This window comes from Balaenoptera physalus (assembly GCF_965194825.1).
Source record: "Balaenoptera physalus genome assembly, chromosome: 13".
Classification (NCBI taxonomy): domain Eukaryota; kingdom Metazoa; phylum Chordata; class Mammalia; order Artiodactyla; family Balaenopteridae; genus Balaenoptera; species Balaenoptera physalus.
Window position 1 is genome coordinate 60,452,048 of NC_138892.1, and position 17,083 is coordinate 60,469,130.

Consider the following 17,083-nt stretch of genomic DNA (forward strand, 5'->3'; position numbering starts at 1 on the left):
CTTGTAGCAAATCACCCCTTGTAGCTGTTTACATTTCAGAAAGAAGGTCTCACCCAATAACCCAGAGATGAACGCACCCAATTACCAGGCTGCCTTACACCAGCAGTGACTGTTTTAAAATACTGCAAGAAGAAGAAGAATGCAAGACCTTCACCACTTCGATCCTTATCACTTATCCTGGACTGCGAGTTCCACCTATAAGACCCCCTGTAATTCCCCAAGACAGGGGGGCACAGTTCTTGAGGCACTTGCCTGCTGTGTCTTCCCTTCTGCCTGGCAGAAAAATAAAGCCATCTCTCTCTTCCTCCAAAATCTCCGTCTCCGTATTTCTGTACGGCATCAGTGCACAAGAAAGCTGATATTTCGGCAACAAAGCGTCATTGGAGCCCTGGTCTAACTCTAAAGCTTAGCCTAAGAACGTCTATGCATCTCATTAGCTTGCAGATTTACTAAGAAATTTGTTCTGTATGGTCTGCTATTGTGCTTTTCCTATGCCTCAGAGAAAAAGATAGGAAATAGGAGTATTTCATAGAAGTTTCTGATCCCTTTGGATAATGTGTAATGCAAATTTGAGGGAGAAAATAAATGGGGACAAAATGTTCCACTTGCAGATGAAACTCATTTTCTGCAGATAAGTTATAAGTATTGCAACTTTATGAGATGTTGAAAAAATAGTAGAGGGAAACTGAAAAAGGAAGTACAGTTAACCCGTAAGTAACACGGGTTTGAACTGTGCAGATCTACTTATACGTGGATTTTTTTTTCAATGGGTATATTGGAAAATTTTTTGGAGATTGCAACAACTTGAAAAAACTCACAAACTGCATAGCCTATGAATAGCAAAAAAAATTTAAATTAGGTATGTCATGAATGCATAAAATATATGTAGATACACATATAACATAGAAAATGCGTGTTAATTGACTGTTTATGTACTGATAAGACTTTCAGTCAACAGTAGGCTATTAGCAATTAAGTTTGGGGAGAGTCAAATGTTATACATGGATTTTCGACTCGCCAGGGTCAGCACCCCGAACTCCAGTGTTGTTCAAGGGTCAACTGTGATTGTACGTAGGGAGTACAGTGAAAAGAACACTGTTATGAGAGTGAATGACCCTGGATATGGCTTTGTCATCCAATATCTAGACCTGGGGTCATGAACACCTTGCTAAATATCTCATATATTCTCCTACTCATCAGTAGAATTGAAGGAATTGAACTAGATGAAATTGTAGTCAATCTAGATATATAATTGCATTAGGTTTTAGTATATTTTATTCTAGTGTTCTCCATTATATTGTAATGATTTAGGCAGGGGAGCTTAGAAGAGCCTGGCCTATATGTAGTAAGCACTATACAGATAAATTTTGAATGGCTGAAGGCAAACGTAGCAACATTAACGACTGCTCCAAATACATTGTGGGGGCTAGAAGGTAGGACTTATTTTGCTGTTTCCATTCAGACTTAAGAGGAGTAAAGGAACTTATTCCAATTAAAATATTCGGGGTTAGGTATCTAGGAGGAGAGGATGGATAAAAGGTAACTGGGCAGAAAGAACAAAAGTCCAGAAGAAACACAGGAAGTGTGGATTGAAGGAAAATAAGTTTTATTTCAGATTTGACAAATACCTGGAGATCCAACGTGTCTGTCCCCACCCCAGCTTCTCAGGATGGAAAAAACCTCACCATATGAAAAGAGAAGGAAACCCCCTCACTCTTGGAGCTTTTGAAAAACAAAGATAAATAAAGGAGGTTAGATCCTCATCTGAGCCCGATTTTCTGCAAAGCTGGCTGCATTAAATGCTAATCCTTCAGGCCTTAGGGGGCTGCCCCACTCAGTCTATGACCCCTAATCCCCTCTTATAGGTCCCCTAGAGTAAGTGATACTGTGCTAAGTGCCTGGATGGGACCCTGGCCACATCTGGTCCCAGGACCCTCTGCTCTGCATTGAAATAGAAGGATGGATAAACAATTTGGACTTTGTCTTATTCTCCCTTTGAAGGATGCAACCTTATTACCCAAAGTGCTGCGCTCCTGACTCAATTAGTCTGCTAATGTGATTATATGCTAATCTGGGTTTTATTTTGCATCTGATTTTCATGTTATTTGCTTGATTTTAAAATAGAAGCCCTCCCGTGTATGGTTCCCACCCCCAATACAGTGCATGAATTCTTACTCCCTACGTGACCCAGGTGTTCTACAATTCAATTTAGATCGGTCTAATGTGAGAACCTTTGTAAGGACACAGGTCCAGCTCTCTTTTTCGACATTTTATAAACCCTCAAAATATTATTGGTTCAGTCCCTGACACAAATGTGTCCATTGAAAGAAGAAAGAAAAGTTTTAGCCACTTAAAAAAATTCCTCCAAAGAAATCTGGATACATGGTAATGGATTATGAATGACTCTTATATTGATAGATACATTTTTAATTTTGCTTCTCTGTTTTTAATAATTTTTGACAGTAACAGTAATAAACACAGCAAATATTTAAATAACACTTGCTTTATGGCATAATATTTGCACAAAAAAATCTTTGAGGAAGATACCATTATTATACTTGTTTTAAAAATAAGAAAACTGAGGCACAGAGAAATTTTGTATGCCCAATATTATGTTACTAGTAAGAGGCAGAACTGGGATAAAGGATGCTCTTATTACTTGTTTAGTGAAAAGTAAAAATAAAATATTTATATATAAAGAATATTGCCACGTTGCCATATAGATGGATGAATATTGAAACAGTTTTCTGACTAAGTTCATGCAGAATTTCAGGAAAGCCATATATTGCAGTGGGACTCCCCAAACTTATACTTTAAATTATAACATTTCAGGTAAGAATAATTATAATTGGGTCAAGGAACAAGGGTCTTCCCTTCCATGCAAATAGCATGGGAAAAAAAACACTTTGCTTTTTAAAATTCACTTTATTTTTTAACTGGCTTGCTCAGTGTTCCCTTTGGAAAAGGAAATTAAGCAAAGCAGGAAAATAGGGTAGCGAAGATATAAAAGAGGACAGAGAAGACAATCTTTCTCAAGTATTTATTCTTGAGAATACATTATTTTTCTCAGTAAGCTTGTATTTAATGAATATTATACATTAATTAAAGATGGGCTCAGGGCAAAGGATATAGAGATTAGTGGGGGGAAAAAAATCCCTGAAATCAAAGAGATTTAACACAGTAAAGAAGAAAAATGAGCAAAAACAAGTAGCAAATGTTTCTAATGCAAGGCAAACTAGGATAGATTTCATTGGGAGAATTCCATTGTGTAATGGAGGTTTAGGAGAGAAAAACAGATCACAACTCTCTGAGATTCTTCTAAGGGTACATTCTTAGGAAATGCCAGAAGGCTGGACTGTGAAAGATGGGTACAGTTTTGGATTACAGAAATAAAGGAAGGGGACTTCCCTGGTTAAGAATCCGCCGACCAATGCAGGGGACACGGGTTCAATCCCTGGCCCGGGAAGATCCCACATGCTGTGGAGCAACTAAGCCCGTACACCACAACTACTGAGCCTGGACTGTAGAGCCCGCGAGCCACAGCTACTGAAGCCCACACGCGCCTAGAGCCTGTGCTCCACAACAAGAGAAGCCACTGCAATGAGAAGCCCACGCACTGCAACAAAGAGTAGCCCTCACTCGCTGCAACTAGAGAAAGCCCGGGCGCAGCAATGAAGACCCAACGCAGCCAAAAATAAATGAATTAAATATATAAATTTAAAAAAAGAAAAAAAGAAATAAAAGAAGAATGAACGTCTCTAAGGCTCTCTGGCAGAATTTGTATGGGTTCCAACAGAATGAGATCTTTCTTAAAATCCAAAGGACAGGCTATTCCATTGCCTAAAGCTTTACCACTTAGGAAGAGAAGAGAGACGGTGAGAGGTGAAGATTTAGGAGTCTTAGAAAAGAGACTCAAAGCCATAAAGATTCTGGGTATACCTGGGCTCTACCTGAGAAATTAGGGTAAGAAAATCAAAGAAAACTTTGTTTCCTCTGGTCTTGTCCTGAAAAAAGACAAAATCTAAAAATACTTTTCTCTACGGTTCTGATGAACCTAGCGGCAGGACAGGAATAAAGACGCAGACATAGAGAATGGACTTGAGGACACGGGGAGGGGGAAGGGTAAGCTGGAACGAAGTGAGAGAGTGGCATGGACATATATACACTACCAAATGTAAAATAGATAGCTAGTGGGAAGCAGCTGCATAGCACAGGGAGATCAGCTCAGTGCTTTGTGACCACCTAGAGGGGTGGGATAGGGAGGGTGGGAGGGAGACACAAGAGGGAGGGGATATGGGGATACGTGGATACGTATAGCTGATTCACTTTGCTATACAGCAGCAACTAACACAACATTGTAAAGCAAGTATACTCCAAAAAAGATGTTAAAAATAAATGAATAAAAATAAAAATACTTTTCTCCCTTAAAAAAAATCATTGATATGAGTTCTGTTCTTTCCTCACTGTGTTCAATCAGGTTTTGCCCAGCCCCTAACGGCAGGCCCTGCTAGCACAGATGGGGCCTTTCAACCTAGCCCGCATTTCTATTCTCTGGCTAGCAGCAGACTCCAGCCAACACAAAACTCCCCTCTAATTGTAATTGAATCCACACTTTTATAGTTCATTACCTCTCTGATACATTAGATTAGGCTGAAGCTGTGGCCAGCCCAGACATCGCCCAGGTTAGAGCACAGAGAACAGAAAAGGGAGAGGACTGAGATAGGAAGAAGATATCTGACAGAATGATCCATCTTTCCTCACAGCCGTTAACACATTTCTCTCCACTCCAGCCTCTCCCAGCTCACGCCCCTGCCCAACACATGCACACATCCACCCTTTAGGGATTAAAGGTTGAGATTCTGTAAAATCAGAGGTGGAAAGAGATGCATGGGACTTAAAGATCATCTAGCCATGGCCATTTTGTTCTATAAATGAGGAAACTGAAGCCCAGATAGGGAAGGAAATTACTCAAGCCAAACAACAGGGAAACCAGGTGTGATGGCCACGGAAATGAGCTACTGGGATCTTCTGCAAAAGAACCTACTGCAGGGAGCACAGCTGGCTGACATCCCTCTAGCTCCACCACCATGGATGCCATGTTACCCCTGTGGTCTCCCTGTTAATGACTAAGCACAAGACAGGCCCTACAATATGCAGGATTCCTCCAACAGGCCGTTTGGGCTCAGGGACTCACCAATAACACCGCCAAAACTTTCTTACAACTATGCTGCATTCTGAGTCTCTTCCTATACAATCCTGCTTCCTTCCCCTCTCCTGTCATAGGTATCAGACCTGCATTGAGATCTGAGGGATTTCTCTTCCTACTCCTGTTCTCTCCCCTGTCCCCTTAATCCTTCATAGGCATTTCTCCCCCCAGAATCTCTTGCTGATCTAATCATATCTTGGCATCTGCTTCTGAAAGATTTCAAATTAACATACTTGGTCTCTTGGTTTACAGTTGAGTGATACCTTCTTCCCCAAGGAAACATAATTATGTATTTACTCAGTGGCACTACCATAAGAAGTCCCCACTATAGACTTGTTTGAACATAATCTTTCCTTCTTTTATAAGTTCCTTCTTGGAGTAAAATTCTCTAGTGAGTCATGAGGGTCTTTAGTTTGTTTTCATTTCCCAGGGTCACATGTGGCATAACTTCAGACAAGTCCTCCCTAGACACAGGTGGAAGCACAGTGGTTGTTAGACCCCTTCCGCCCTGGCAGCCTTAAATTATGCGAGAGCAACAAACAGAGCTCTTGTTGGGTTCTTTTCTGGGACTATTTCAGTCTGCCTATTTGATTCCTTTAAACTCCATATTAACATACTGTCTTCCAAAGAGCACTGCCCTGATTGCAATTATTGGAGGAATTGGGCCAGAATTTAAAGAAAGGATTATTCCTGAACAAATTCTGATGAAAATGGGCTCCCTCAACCTCAGCTGAAAAGATTAACAACTGTCCAATCTCCTACAGCCAGCAAGTCTTCGTAAATAACTCCGAATCTCTCTACTGTGAGTTTATCTGCCAAGGATTAAACTGAGAGGCTGCTCCCAAAACCTGTATTAAAATAACCACAAAATATAGCCCTCCGGTTCCTGGCAGCTGTTGAGTTCAAAGTGGAGGACTTGGAAATCTCTCTCCAGCCGGGTCTGGAGAGATGGGAGTGTGAGGTGGGGTAGGGAGGAGAGTAAAAGGGGTTGCCTGAATTAGAAGGTGTCTGGAGGGTTAGAAGTTGTAATTAATTACTGGATACAATCAGAAAGGTTAGAAAAGCTCTATCTTTACGTTGTTTTAATGGAAAACATCCCAACATAGTGGAAAGAATAGGAAACTTGTAATGAAAAGACTTGTCTGAGTTCAAAGTCAAAATCAGCCACTTGTCACTTATGCCTAGTTTCTCATCTGAAAAGAAAAATAATACTGACCATGTTACTTGTCTCACACTGAGAATGAGATATGATTCATTTGCTACGTTTTAGGAACTATTAACCTGCTTGTGGGGAAAAAAAACCACTGAAATTCACCAATATCTGTTTTTCTGTCCTTACCTAGAATATAAGGTGAAGCTGGGCATATGGTGGCTCAACATCCCTCACGGCTATGCATGGCTGTGTGACTACGTTCAGGTCACTGGTGTATGTAACTTACAGATCATTCTCCAAGAGCAAGCTTGTGCCCACCTTTTCTTCTCTCTACCCACACTCCCCCCACCATCGCTGTCCTTCCTTCTGGCTGGAATGTGACAACGATGGCAGAAGCAAGAGTAACCATCTTAGAGATGAATAAAAGCTGCATGTTTAGAGACTCACAGACATAGAGAACAGACTTGTGGGTGCCAAGGGGGAGGAGGGGTGGGGGAGGGATAGATTGAGAGTTTGGGATTAGCAGACGCAAACTATTAGATATATGTATAACTGAATCACTTTGCTGTGCACCGGAAGCTAACATAACATTGTACATCAACTATACTTCAATAAAATAATTTTTTTTTAAAGCTGCTCATTTAGGATGGCAGCAAAACAAGAGAGAAGGATCCTGAGTCCCTGAAAACTGTGTGGTTACCCTGCTATTCTTGGTCGCACTTCCTAGAATTTTTGTAAAGGAAAAATAATCTTCTACCTTAAGTCACAAATATTTTGGACTTATTTGATACAGTAACTAAAAGCTGCTATCCTAACTACTATACCACTCTGTAAGTATAAATTATTATTTTTTCATTAATATTATTCCAGTAGCTGCGTGAGAGCAGGGGTATCTCAAAGCCCTACGATCTACATGATCCTGAAGTAGAGTTCCAAGTTTTAGGCCCTAAGCTCAGCATCTTCCATAAACCAGGACAGTTTTCATTTTCTTTCTAGTTTGATCCAAAGAAAACATTAATAGTATTATTTTGAAATGGCTCTGCATCCTAAGTATATTACAATAGGTGGGGACTGCCAGATTCCTCCACCTCAGTCTTCATCTTAATTAAGCTCTCCAGGGCTTCCTGTTTTCACAAGCGGTTGAGCCCTTTAGTTCGCAAAATCCTCTTCTTTCTTCTCTTATTTAACTACGTGTCTCTTTCCTCTTCCCTCTATCCTCCATTAGCAACAAGGCTTGCAAACATTTCTCCATTTTCTTCTCCCTCAATATACTTTTTTAATCTGCTAAATGAATAGCCTCAGTCTGAAAACCTAGGAAATATTTTTCAACTTTATCGTCACTGTTGTTCTTACCAAAAATACACATGCCAGAGTAGTCATGCCTACTAAATAAGACTCTAAGGTTTTAGCCCTAAAATCGGCATCTTAGCAAGCTCTCCTACCCTTCCCTCCACCACTCCGCACAAGCACATACCAAGCAATTCTGATGCGTGCAAAAATTTAAGCACTACTGAGCTCTCTGAAAGTTCTCCATAAAATACTTCGCATTTTCCACTATCTAAAATTAAAAATTCTTCTGAACAATCTTAGGGGAAACTACAGCAGTATTAGGACAGGAGGAGAGAGTATCAGAAAAGAAGAATATGTAGTAGAGAGGCAGGTTTGATTATGAACAAATTTGAAATTTTTGAGCTCACTGAGTCATATCTAATAACCCCTAGATTCAAAAAATCCCTCCTCACACCTAACTTCATTGACTCTTTTGGGAGGTTAAACTTGTTCCTTTGTTGCAGCCATGAAAGCTGCTTGAGAACAACAGGTTACTCTTTGGGCCTTAAATGAGTGAAGAGTTACTTTCAGGCCAAGGGATGTGGTGGAGAGAGAGTAGGGATGCCTTCTGGACCTGTCCTCAGAGGCAGATGCTATTTCCTCTGGAAGTACAGCACGTTTGCTGGCAAAGGAAATCTCCCTCCAGGGCAGGCAAGGGAGGACAATAGAGCCACGTCACCACCCACCATCTGTCGTGAAAACAGACACCAGCTGACAGAGAGGGAAGCTCAAAATCCTGCTCCCACACCAACATCAGCAACCTCACTGCCTGACCTCCTGAGATGGGGACCGGGAAAGCCGAGGTAGGGATTAGCCTGCAGGGCCTATAGGGATCAAGTTCGGGGTCACACTGTCCAGATTGCTGCAGTTCTCTCATCAGGCCCTCCAAATCATCAAATCGTCACTCTCATCTGGGAGATGAAGGGGAAAACCATGGCAGATAAGCAGAGATCAGTGTCCTAGAGCCCAGAAAAGCAATCCCATTTCTGTGTGGCCAGTCTGCCCTGTTTCTGGATATCCAAGGCCACAACAGGACACAGAGACACGGGAAAGGCAACCTTGGATAACTGGCAGCAGAAACAATTTAACATTGTCAAAGCAGCAATCAGACAAAGATTGGAGGGTAGTAAAGGTGGCTTACTAGAGAGTGGGGCGTTCAGAACTGCTTCTGAGGGAAAAGGCTTAGTTTTTCAGTGAATATTTTACACATTATTGTGCAGTGAATAGAGTCAGGAGTCCTAGGTTCTGCTACGACTTAGGTATGGCCAAGGGCAAGTTCCTTCCTTGTTAAAGAGCTAGGTCTCCACTCACATAAAATTATGAGGTTTGACAAGGAGATCTCAAGGTGACTTCTCTGATTCATGAGTGACACAAGCAAAGGCTCAGGTAGAAATTCCCATAATGCAGAAAATACACTTGAGGGCTCTGAGATAGAGCCACAGACTTCCCAAATCTTAAGAAAATAGAATAATTTCAGCCCCCTCCTCCCAGTACAACAGTGCAACACTTTAATTTACAAAGCATTCTCTGATCCGTGGGATGAGATCCTCACAATAGACCGGTGAAGGAGCTGGAACAGTTACTGCGGTTCTTGGCTGTCCTAAAGAATGCTTAGAGAAGTTAAGTGACATGGCCAGAGCTACAAAAGGACTTAAAAAGGAGCTGTGTCTAAAAGCCAGCAGGATTGACACTCAAAACAGGGCAAGTTCAACTAAGTCATGGGTTTTATTTGAGACCTTGACAAGACAGCTTTAACTTTCCCATCTGCTTGACTAAAGTTTAGACGGGCTTCTTCCGAACCCTAGGCCCCTGACCTCCATTTTCTTAGTGTTTTCTTTAGAAAACTTGTAACTGTAAATTCTTTTTCTGCCCCCTGAGATGTAAATATAATTTTTAACGGCCCCTTGCCTAGTTTTACCATCGAATACTGTCTTTCTTAAGGACCTGGAAGCCATCTCTTTGAAATGTAGTCATCAAGGAAGATAGTACCCCTATTTCCCAGTCCCTGGAAGAAGGTAGGAGCCTTACTTCAGTGGGAGGCTTGCCTGCTCTACGTTGCAAAACTATTTTCTTAGAGATATGAAGAGCTTATTTTTACTCTGGATAAAGCTAATTAGCAAACAGATGGCTTATGACTTCCCCCTAATGTCTCCCTCTACTTTTCCACTAGATCACCCCAGTGTTTAAAAACCCTCCCACCCTTTGTTTTAGCAGAATTGAGTTCAGACTGAGTTCTGGCCTTTCTCCTCTATTGCAGTAGCCTCGAATAAAATCTTCCTTGTCTGCTTAACTTTGTCCAATGCAACTGTTGCTTTGACAACCTCTTCAGCACATTTGCTACAGCCCACTCCATTTCTCCTACTTTGAGTTTAAAATTTGCTGTGCAAATCAAACTTATGATTGAACAAACATTTATTAAACATCTATGATGCATCAGGCATTGATCTAAGTTCTGGCTTGGTTATTTTCTATTACAAAATAAGGTTGCATACAGTTATGGTGGGTATAATCTATGACAGATGCTTTAGAGGTCAGGCCAAGGTTTTCTCCACTTAGCCTCCATCGACAATGCCTAAGAGCCCACTTAACCAATTGTTTACTGAATTCATAAACTACATATTACTTCTCTGCACCAGATTTTTGCTAGATCCAGAGAAATACAGAGATATGAAAAAATAATAATAAACCATATCTCTGCCTTCACCTTAATCCAAGGAGAGGAACTAAATGCTAAAGGAGTTACAACAACCTTTTCATTAACATCTGGTAGAATTAATTTTGTTCTAAGTGTAGAAGGCTCTGTATACACAACAAGCTGTTCTAAACCCTGTTCCCTAAGGGTTAGGTGAAAACAGAGCACACACACACACACAAAATAAAAACATTAAACTCAGTCTTGGATAAGCCTCAAGTTGTTTGCCTCACAGAGAATTCAGGGACTAGAGTAAGATTTAGAGATGAGCTGAAGGAGTCCTGTGTATAAAATGGGCACAGTGTGGAGAGATAGGGGATGCCCTCCTTTACCAATGACTTTGTAAATATGACCCTTCCACAGAACCTGTGGAAGCTGAAGTTCCTGGGAAGCACTATGTTGATGTCCATGCTGCCACCTCCTAGCTGAAGTTGTAGTTTTAAAGTTAGAGCCAACAGAGCCTAAAGGCAATATGAGGATGCAACCTACTGTTCTCTTTTTCCTAATCCAGTTTCTTTGAAAGATCCAACTTCCCTCCTCTCTTGGGTTTCCAAGTGACTGAGAGGAATTTAATTTTAGGAGAATGTGGGAGGAATATTTTACAGCTCCATTAGATTTTTGTGTATACAAAGGTTGTGTTCATCTGTTAAACTTACTTTAAGTAAGCACAAAAGGAGCCAGTAAATAAGAACAAATACATCCAAATACGAACTTTTTAGCACAGCAAATATTATAAGAATAGAAAGAGAAACAAACAAAATGAAACAAAACAAAGAAATAAACAGGGATCGGGGGTTCTTAAAGAGACACCATTGTATCATCCACAGTGGGAACATGAAATTCTCCAAATTATCCCCCAAACTTACACAGATGCCTTAGGTTTCTACCTTCTACATATGAGGGATAAAAAGACCATGAGATTTTATAACTTGATATTAAAAACCCAGCAGAAGTATCAGATTAGTGGGGAAAATGGCTAAGAACCTAGAAAGACCTATAAGATTAGGTGAAGGTAAAGGTAGGACTGTGGAAGACAGATGGAACTGATTATTTAGGGACCAGTAAGCAGGAATATGAGTACAACCATAGGGTAGACTTCAAAAGATCATTTACAGCAGAAAGAACAAGAAAGATGTATATATACATATGCACACTAAGTTTTAAATTGAGTCAAAGTCCCAGAGTGTGTACACAAGTAGAATTGGTGGGTAGGTAAATTATCTATGGATATTCAATTAACAATCATTCAGTTGGCTCCACAGTTCTGGTGGACCTCCTTGGCAGGGTCTAGCAATAGTTCTGGAGCCACAGTGACTATCAGAGGAATGGAGTCCCAGAAAAGAAACTTGATCATTGAGGAACAGAGCAGAAAACTGATGTTCCTAAGAAATTGGGTGCAATACAGAGGTATTTGAAAACTTAGTTTTAAGTATTTGCAATCAGATGACCCCAAACAGAAGAAGTTCCCAACCAGCTTAACTCAATGGAAAACACACACAGAGAGTCCGTTATTGTTCTTGACTGTTACCAGATCTGATTCCAGAGTCTAGCAAGTAGGAAGCCTATGAATGGAAACTAGGTAAACAAAGATGTTGAAGGTAAAAAGGCAGAGAACAAGGTAGGACTTTACGTGAATTAGAAGTGAGGACATTTGGTTCTAAATCCCCTGACTTTGGGTGATGTTTACTCCTTTCTTTGGGTCTCTAAGCCGATTGGTCCTCTTCCAGCTCTGTTACAGGTTTGCATCAAAAGTTTATATGGGCTGTTATCCACAAACAGCCTAGGACTGAGATGACCTGCATGATCTTGTTCAAATCTCTCTTATTCCTAGGCAGAACGCCGTTAAAAAAAAAAAAAAAAAGTATGTATTATCTCATCTAAATTCAAGAAAAGGTGAGAAACTCAGGGGCAAGGTGAAAGAGTTTTACTAGCCAGTTGAACTCAGTCAGAGAGGGCTGCTTTACTTAATACAGAAGTCCCCAATTTTATAGGTCCTACTTCAAAGGACTGACCTTCTTTGGAAGATAATTGCCCGGAGACATGTCTCCCAGAGCAAACTTATTCTAATTTATATAAAAGAATGAATTAGGTAACAAAAATGCCCTGAGCTAATGCTATTATTAATTATCAGAATAAATTTCGAAAAATTATGTCCCCTTTCTGGGATTCAGCACTGTAATCTGTAAAATAAAGAGGTTTATAATTAGTTCCTAAGATTCCAATAGAATCAAGATAAATTCTCCTTTATTTTGTTCACCACCGCTGTGAGTCATAACAGCAATAGTTCACCAACTAACTGTTACATGCATTAGTTAAATTAATTTCCATAATAGCCTTTTGAGGGAGGTACTATTATTACACCTATTTTAAAGATGAGAAAATTGAGTCCCAGAAATATTACGTAACTTGCTTAAGGTCCAAAAAGAAACAGTAAAGGACAGATCTAGGATTCAAACCCAAGAGTTCTAATGCCAGAACCCATGACAGTCTCCAAAGTTGATCTCACAGAAATGAGCATCCCTCTGCCCCCAATTTTCTGGTTTTACTAAGTTTTCTGCCTGAATGTGCAGAAAACATTCACAGTGAGTCTAGCACTGTCTACTTTGACGTATGTAGCATAAGGTGTGAGTCATGGCTTCACCATAACAGCAGTCACACCTGATCTCACCTCCTCTGTGTCTGTCCAGTCTTATATCTGGTGTGGTACTTTCTATTTGTCAGAGGACTTAGCTTAGCTGCTTTCTCATTTTATGCTAGCCCTTACCATGAAACACACACACACACACACACACACACACACACACACACACACACATTTTTAAAAGGAAATACATTTTATAGAAGTGAAGCATGTTGGAATTCCTAAATTAAAATATTCTGGTTAAAGTATGAGAACAAAAGGTAAACGTGACAGAAGACACCTAGCATACAGGCTCCGTTAGTAACTGTAGTGCATCCTTGCTGCTGCCTTTACCCTTCACCTTGCTGCCCACATATACTCAGGATCAGCAGGGCCTGCATGGGAAGAGTCCTGGAAACTTCAGTCTAGACACAGCTCTCCCACTCATAACATCTGTGACTCTTGATAAATAACCTAAACTCTCTGTGTCTGTTTTTTTATCCCTAAGGTATCCCCTGACTCTAAACTACTTGAGATGCACGATATGTTCCCCCATGGGAAACCCATGATGGGGATGGAAAGTGGGGTACTGTTGCCTGGGGAAGTCATTGTCATATCAGACCTGTGAGGCAGTGGCTTGTCTATAGAAGGGGAGAGATCCAGGATTGAGACCTTAGGCATGGCCAAGGAGAGCTAGAGACCAGGTAAAGATTACCATGGGTCAGAGAGCCCAAACTCCCCAGCCAAAATTGAGTCAGCAATCCTAAACTAGGTAAACTCACAGAAGCTAAGGGAAAATGATTATTGACAGTCAGTAAAGGGGAGAGGAGAAGAAAGTTGGCTATAAGGGTACATAAGACAAAATGACTCCAAAAAACAAATAAGAGGAATCCTAAAGCCATCATTAGAAATAGAGAATAATACAAAGTTCCCTTAAATACTAGACCATTATGTATAGATTGCTTTTTATTTCACACACACACACACAGTCACACACACACCCCCCCCCCGAGTTATCGGCAATGAGCATTGGATTATAAGTTTTTCTTTTTACTTTACGCATTTTTGTATTTGAATTGTTTACAATAAAGAGTAAAATCCTAGACCGTAGAAGCCCACACAGTTGTAAGGAAAACTTTAAAATGATCTCAAATCATTATAGTATCAAAAAAAGAAAAAACAAATTATAAAGACTGAACTGATAAACAAATGTCCAATGATTCAACCAAGATTATAGACCTAATATGTATCAGAACAAGTATTAATTCTAAGGGTACAAACCTCAATTCCACTTCTCTAGGTTTACAAAGAAACAATATGATGATAAAAATCCTTTGAAAAAATGCAAAAGAAATCTACATAGCATTTGGAATAAAGCACCTATAGTTAAGCTTGTTCACAAAAGAATATTATGGCCATAAATATAGACCATAAATGTAGAAAAGAGACTGAGAATGAGCTAAGTTTTGAGAAAGAATATAAATAAAGAAGACACTGCTTGGTGAAGATGTAGTAATGTTAACAAGTATCAGAGAGAAGGCAGAATGCCACTCCTGATGGCTCCACCAAGAACTACAGTCTGGAAAGTATAGAAAAATAAAAAGTTTGAAGGTGAAATTAAAGTTCATAACAGGAAAAAAAGACTATAAGAGAACACTGAGTTGTGTTAAATGAACTCAAGCCTCCAGACCCAGACAAAGTATACATCACGGTGCCAAGTAAAGTTTAAAATCTGACTGGTGAATTGTTCTTCGTAATATTTAAGGAACTTCAGCAATGAGATGATGTTAACACAATCTTCATAAGAAGAAAAAATTTTCTGCAGTCTATAGCTAGTGAACTTCACTTTCTAGAACAGTGTTGGAAAATGGATGGCACTGCTCACAGCTCTCTTTTTCTTTTACCCTGTCTTATTCAATATGTTTCCCGGGGCAACTGCTGAGGAAACCAGTTGTGTTTGGATTTAAGTCTGCAATAACCACTTTTTGTTTTACTAGCCCACTTTTATTTTACTTCAAAGATAATAAAATACAGCCAGGTCTCTGAGGACATTTTTTTCCTAATAGAAAAATCTACATAATTTAAATAGCAATGGATCAAATTTACACAGTTTATGAAAATTTACGTGTAAAAAAATTCCCAAGTGAAAAAAATAATTCTCCTGATAAAATGAACAAATTACTAGAAGGATAAATTAGGAGTTTGGGATTAACACATACACAGTACTATTATAAAATAGATAAACATCAAGGACCTGCTGTATAGCACAGGGAACTCTAGTCAATATCTTTTTTTTTTTTAATTTTTAATTTAATTTTATTTATTTATGGCTGTGTTGGGTCTTCGTTTCTGTGCGAGGGTTTTCTCTAGTTGCGGCAAATGGGGGCCACTCTTCATCGCGGTGCGCAGGCCTCTCACTATCACGGCCTCTCTTGTTGCGGAGCACAGGCTCCAGATGCACAGGCTCAGCAATTGTGGCTCACGGGCCTAGTTGCTCCGGGGCATGTCGGATCTTCTTAGACCAGGGCTCGAACCCGTGTCCCCTGCATTGACAGGCAGATTCTCAACCACTGCGCCACGAGGGAAGCCCTCAATATCTTTTAATAACCTGTAATGGAAAAGAACCTGAAAAAGAATAACTATATATATACATTTATATGTACAACTGAATCACTTTGCTGTACACCTGAAACTAACACAACACTGTGAATCAACTATACTTCAATAAAAAAAATTCATAAATGAAAAACTTACTATCCTTTATAAACTATAAAGTCATCACAAGCTTTGGCTGAATGTTACTCTGGCAGATACTGTTGGTTGCCTACTCAGTCTTTACTCCCATTTCCCCTTGTTCCCAATCATGTGAGTCTGCCTCAGGGGACACAGAGTTAAAAATACAAGGGTCTAGTCTGTCTTCCAGCTCGGGATGGGTAGATCATCCAATTCTAGCCAATGAAACATAAAAGGAATTCTGCCGGGTAGATTCCTGGATTTTTCTTTTTATGGATTAAAAGAGAAAAAGAAAGTAAAGAAGAGCATTATTCCCTACCCACAACCCATTTCCTTCCAGATTTTGGGTGGAATTTTGGAGGACACAGCACTTAGACCTATGCCAGCCATCCTGTGACCATCCTAGCAACAAAGATTTGATGAAGACAGACCACGTGCCAGACATTTTGATTATTGGGGATTAGAGAAGGAGTAGGCCAGAGGGGATAGTGGTTCATCAGTGTCAGGAAACTGATCATTATTTGTGTATGCCTAAAGCCTACAGTGTTCAGTAGATGGCTGAACATGAAAATAAAGAGCAAGTTTAGCATATGCTTCAGGGGAAAAAAGAAATCACAACTGGTGAGTCAGAAGTTTTAGAATCTGTCTGAAGAATAGAATGTCTCCTTGTTAAAGCAGTTAGAAAAGGAGGATCTATACTGGCTTTGAGGGGATGGATACAGCCTGTAGTCCTTTCATAAGAAACCTGTTTTTCTCATCCTTACCTAAATGCTTCCCCAGAAGTTTCCCATTTTTTTATTTCCCCCCCCCCCCAGAAAAATGTGGATAGGAAGTAGTTTACGTCTTGTAAAGTAAACTCTATAAAAGCTCTGCAAAGCAAATCAATAGCAAAGTTTTCCGGAGAGTAGTTCAGTCAATTGGCGTGGTATTCAATACGGATCACGTTCTCTCCCTTTGCCTAGGCCAGGGAAGGCAGCCCCTCTCTCCAGGGAATGAGTTTAGAAACTAGGAACATTGAGAAGGGGGCATTTGATGACGTGCTTTGGAGTATTTTTCCCGTGGCCTATAAGAACACTCATTTGTAGAGGATAATTTCAATTTTTTTCTCTAATATTATTTAGATTTTAATTTACCTAAGTCTTCAGGGGGTGGCTTTAGGAGGAAGATACTCAAGAGTAGAAGAGAGTATAGCCTGTGACAATTTACATGCTCTCTGATATCAATCTTCAGGAACAGCATCAGGTCATTTCCATGAGTCCCATAAAATGAGAGATGCCCCATTGCAAACCTGGGATGAGCTGGGAAGAGAACATAATCCTGAGGAATGATTTCTAGGAGGATGATTGCAGA

General features: G+C 40.1%; 1 protein-coding gene across 6 annotated transcripts in view; it reads left to right on the plus strand.

Annotated features, from left to right (window-relative positions):
• Positions 1 to 17,083, plus strand: part of LOC309641650 (uncharacterized protein) — a 134,627-nt gene that overhangs the window by 75,516 nt on the left and 42,028 nt on the right. For 2 of the 6 annotated variants that reach the window (XR_014252708.1, XM_082421897.1), the window contains one exon: positions 40 to 6,530. The exons of 1 other annotated variant lie outside the window; for it this stretch is intronic. Coding sequence is in view for 4 of the 5 variants with exons in the window: in XM_082421897.1 (XP_082278023.1) it covers positions 40 to 109 (70 nt within the window). In the remaining variant the exon portion in view is untranslated. 3 more of the 6 variants (XM_082421902.1, XM_082421898.1, XM_082421896.1) reach the window with 3 other exon arrangements.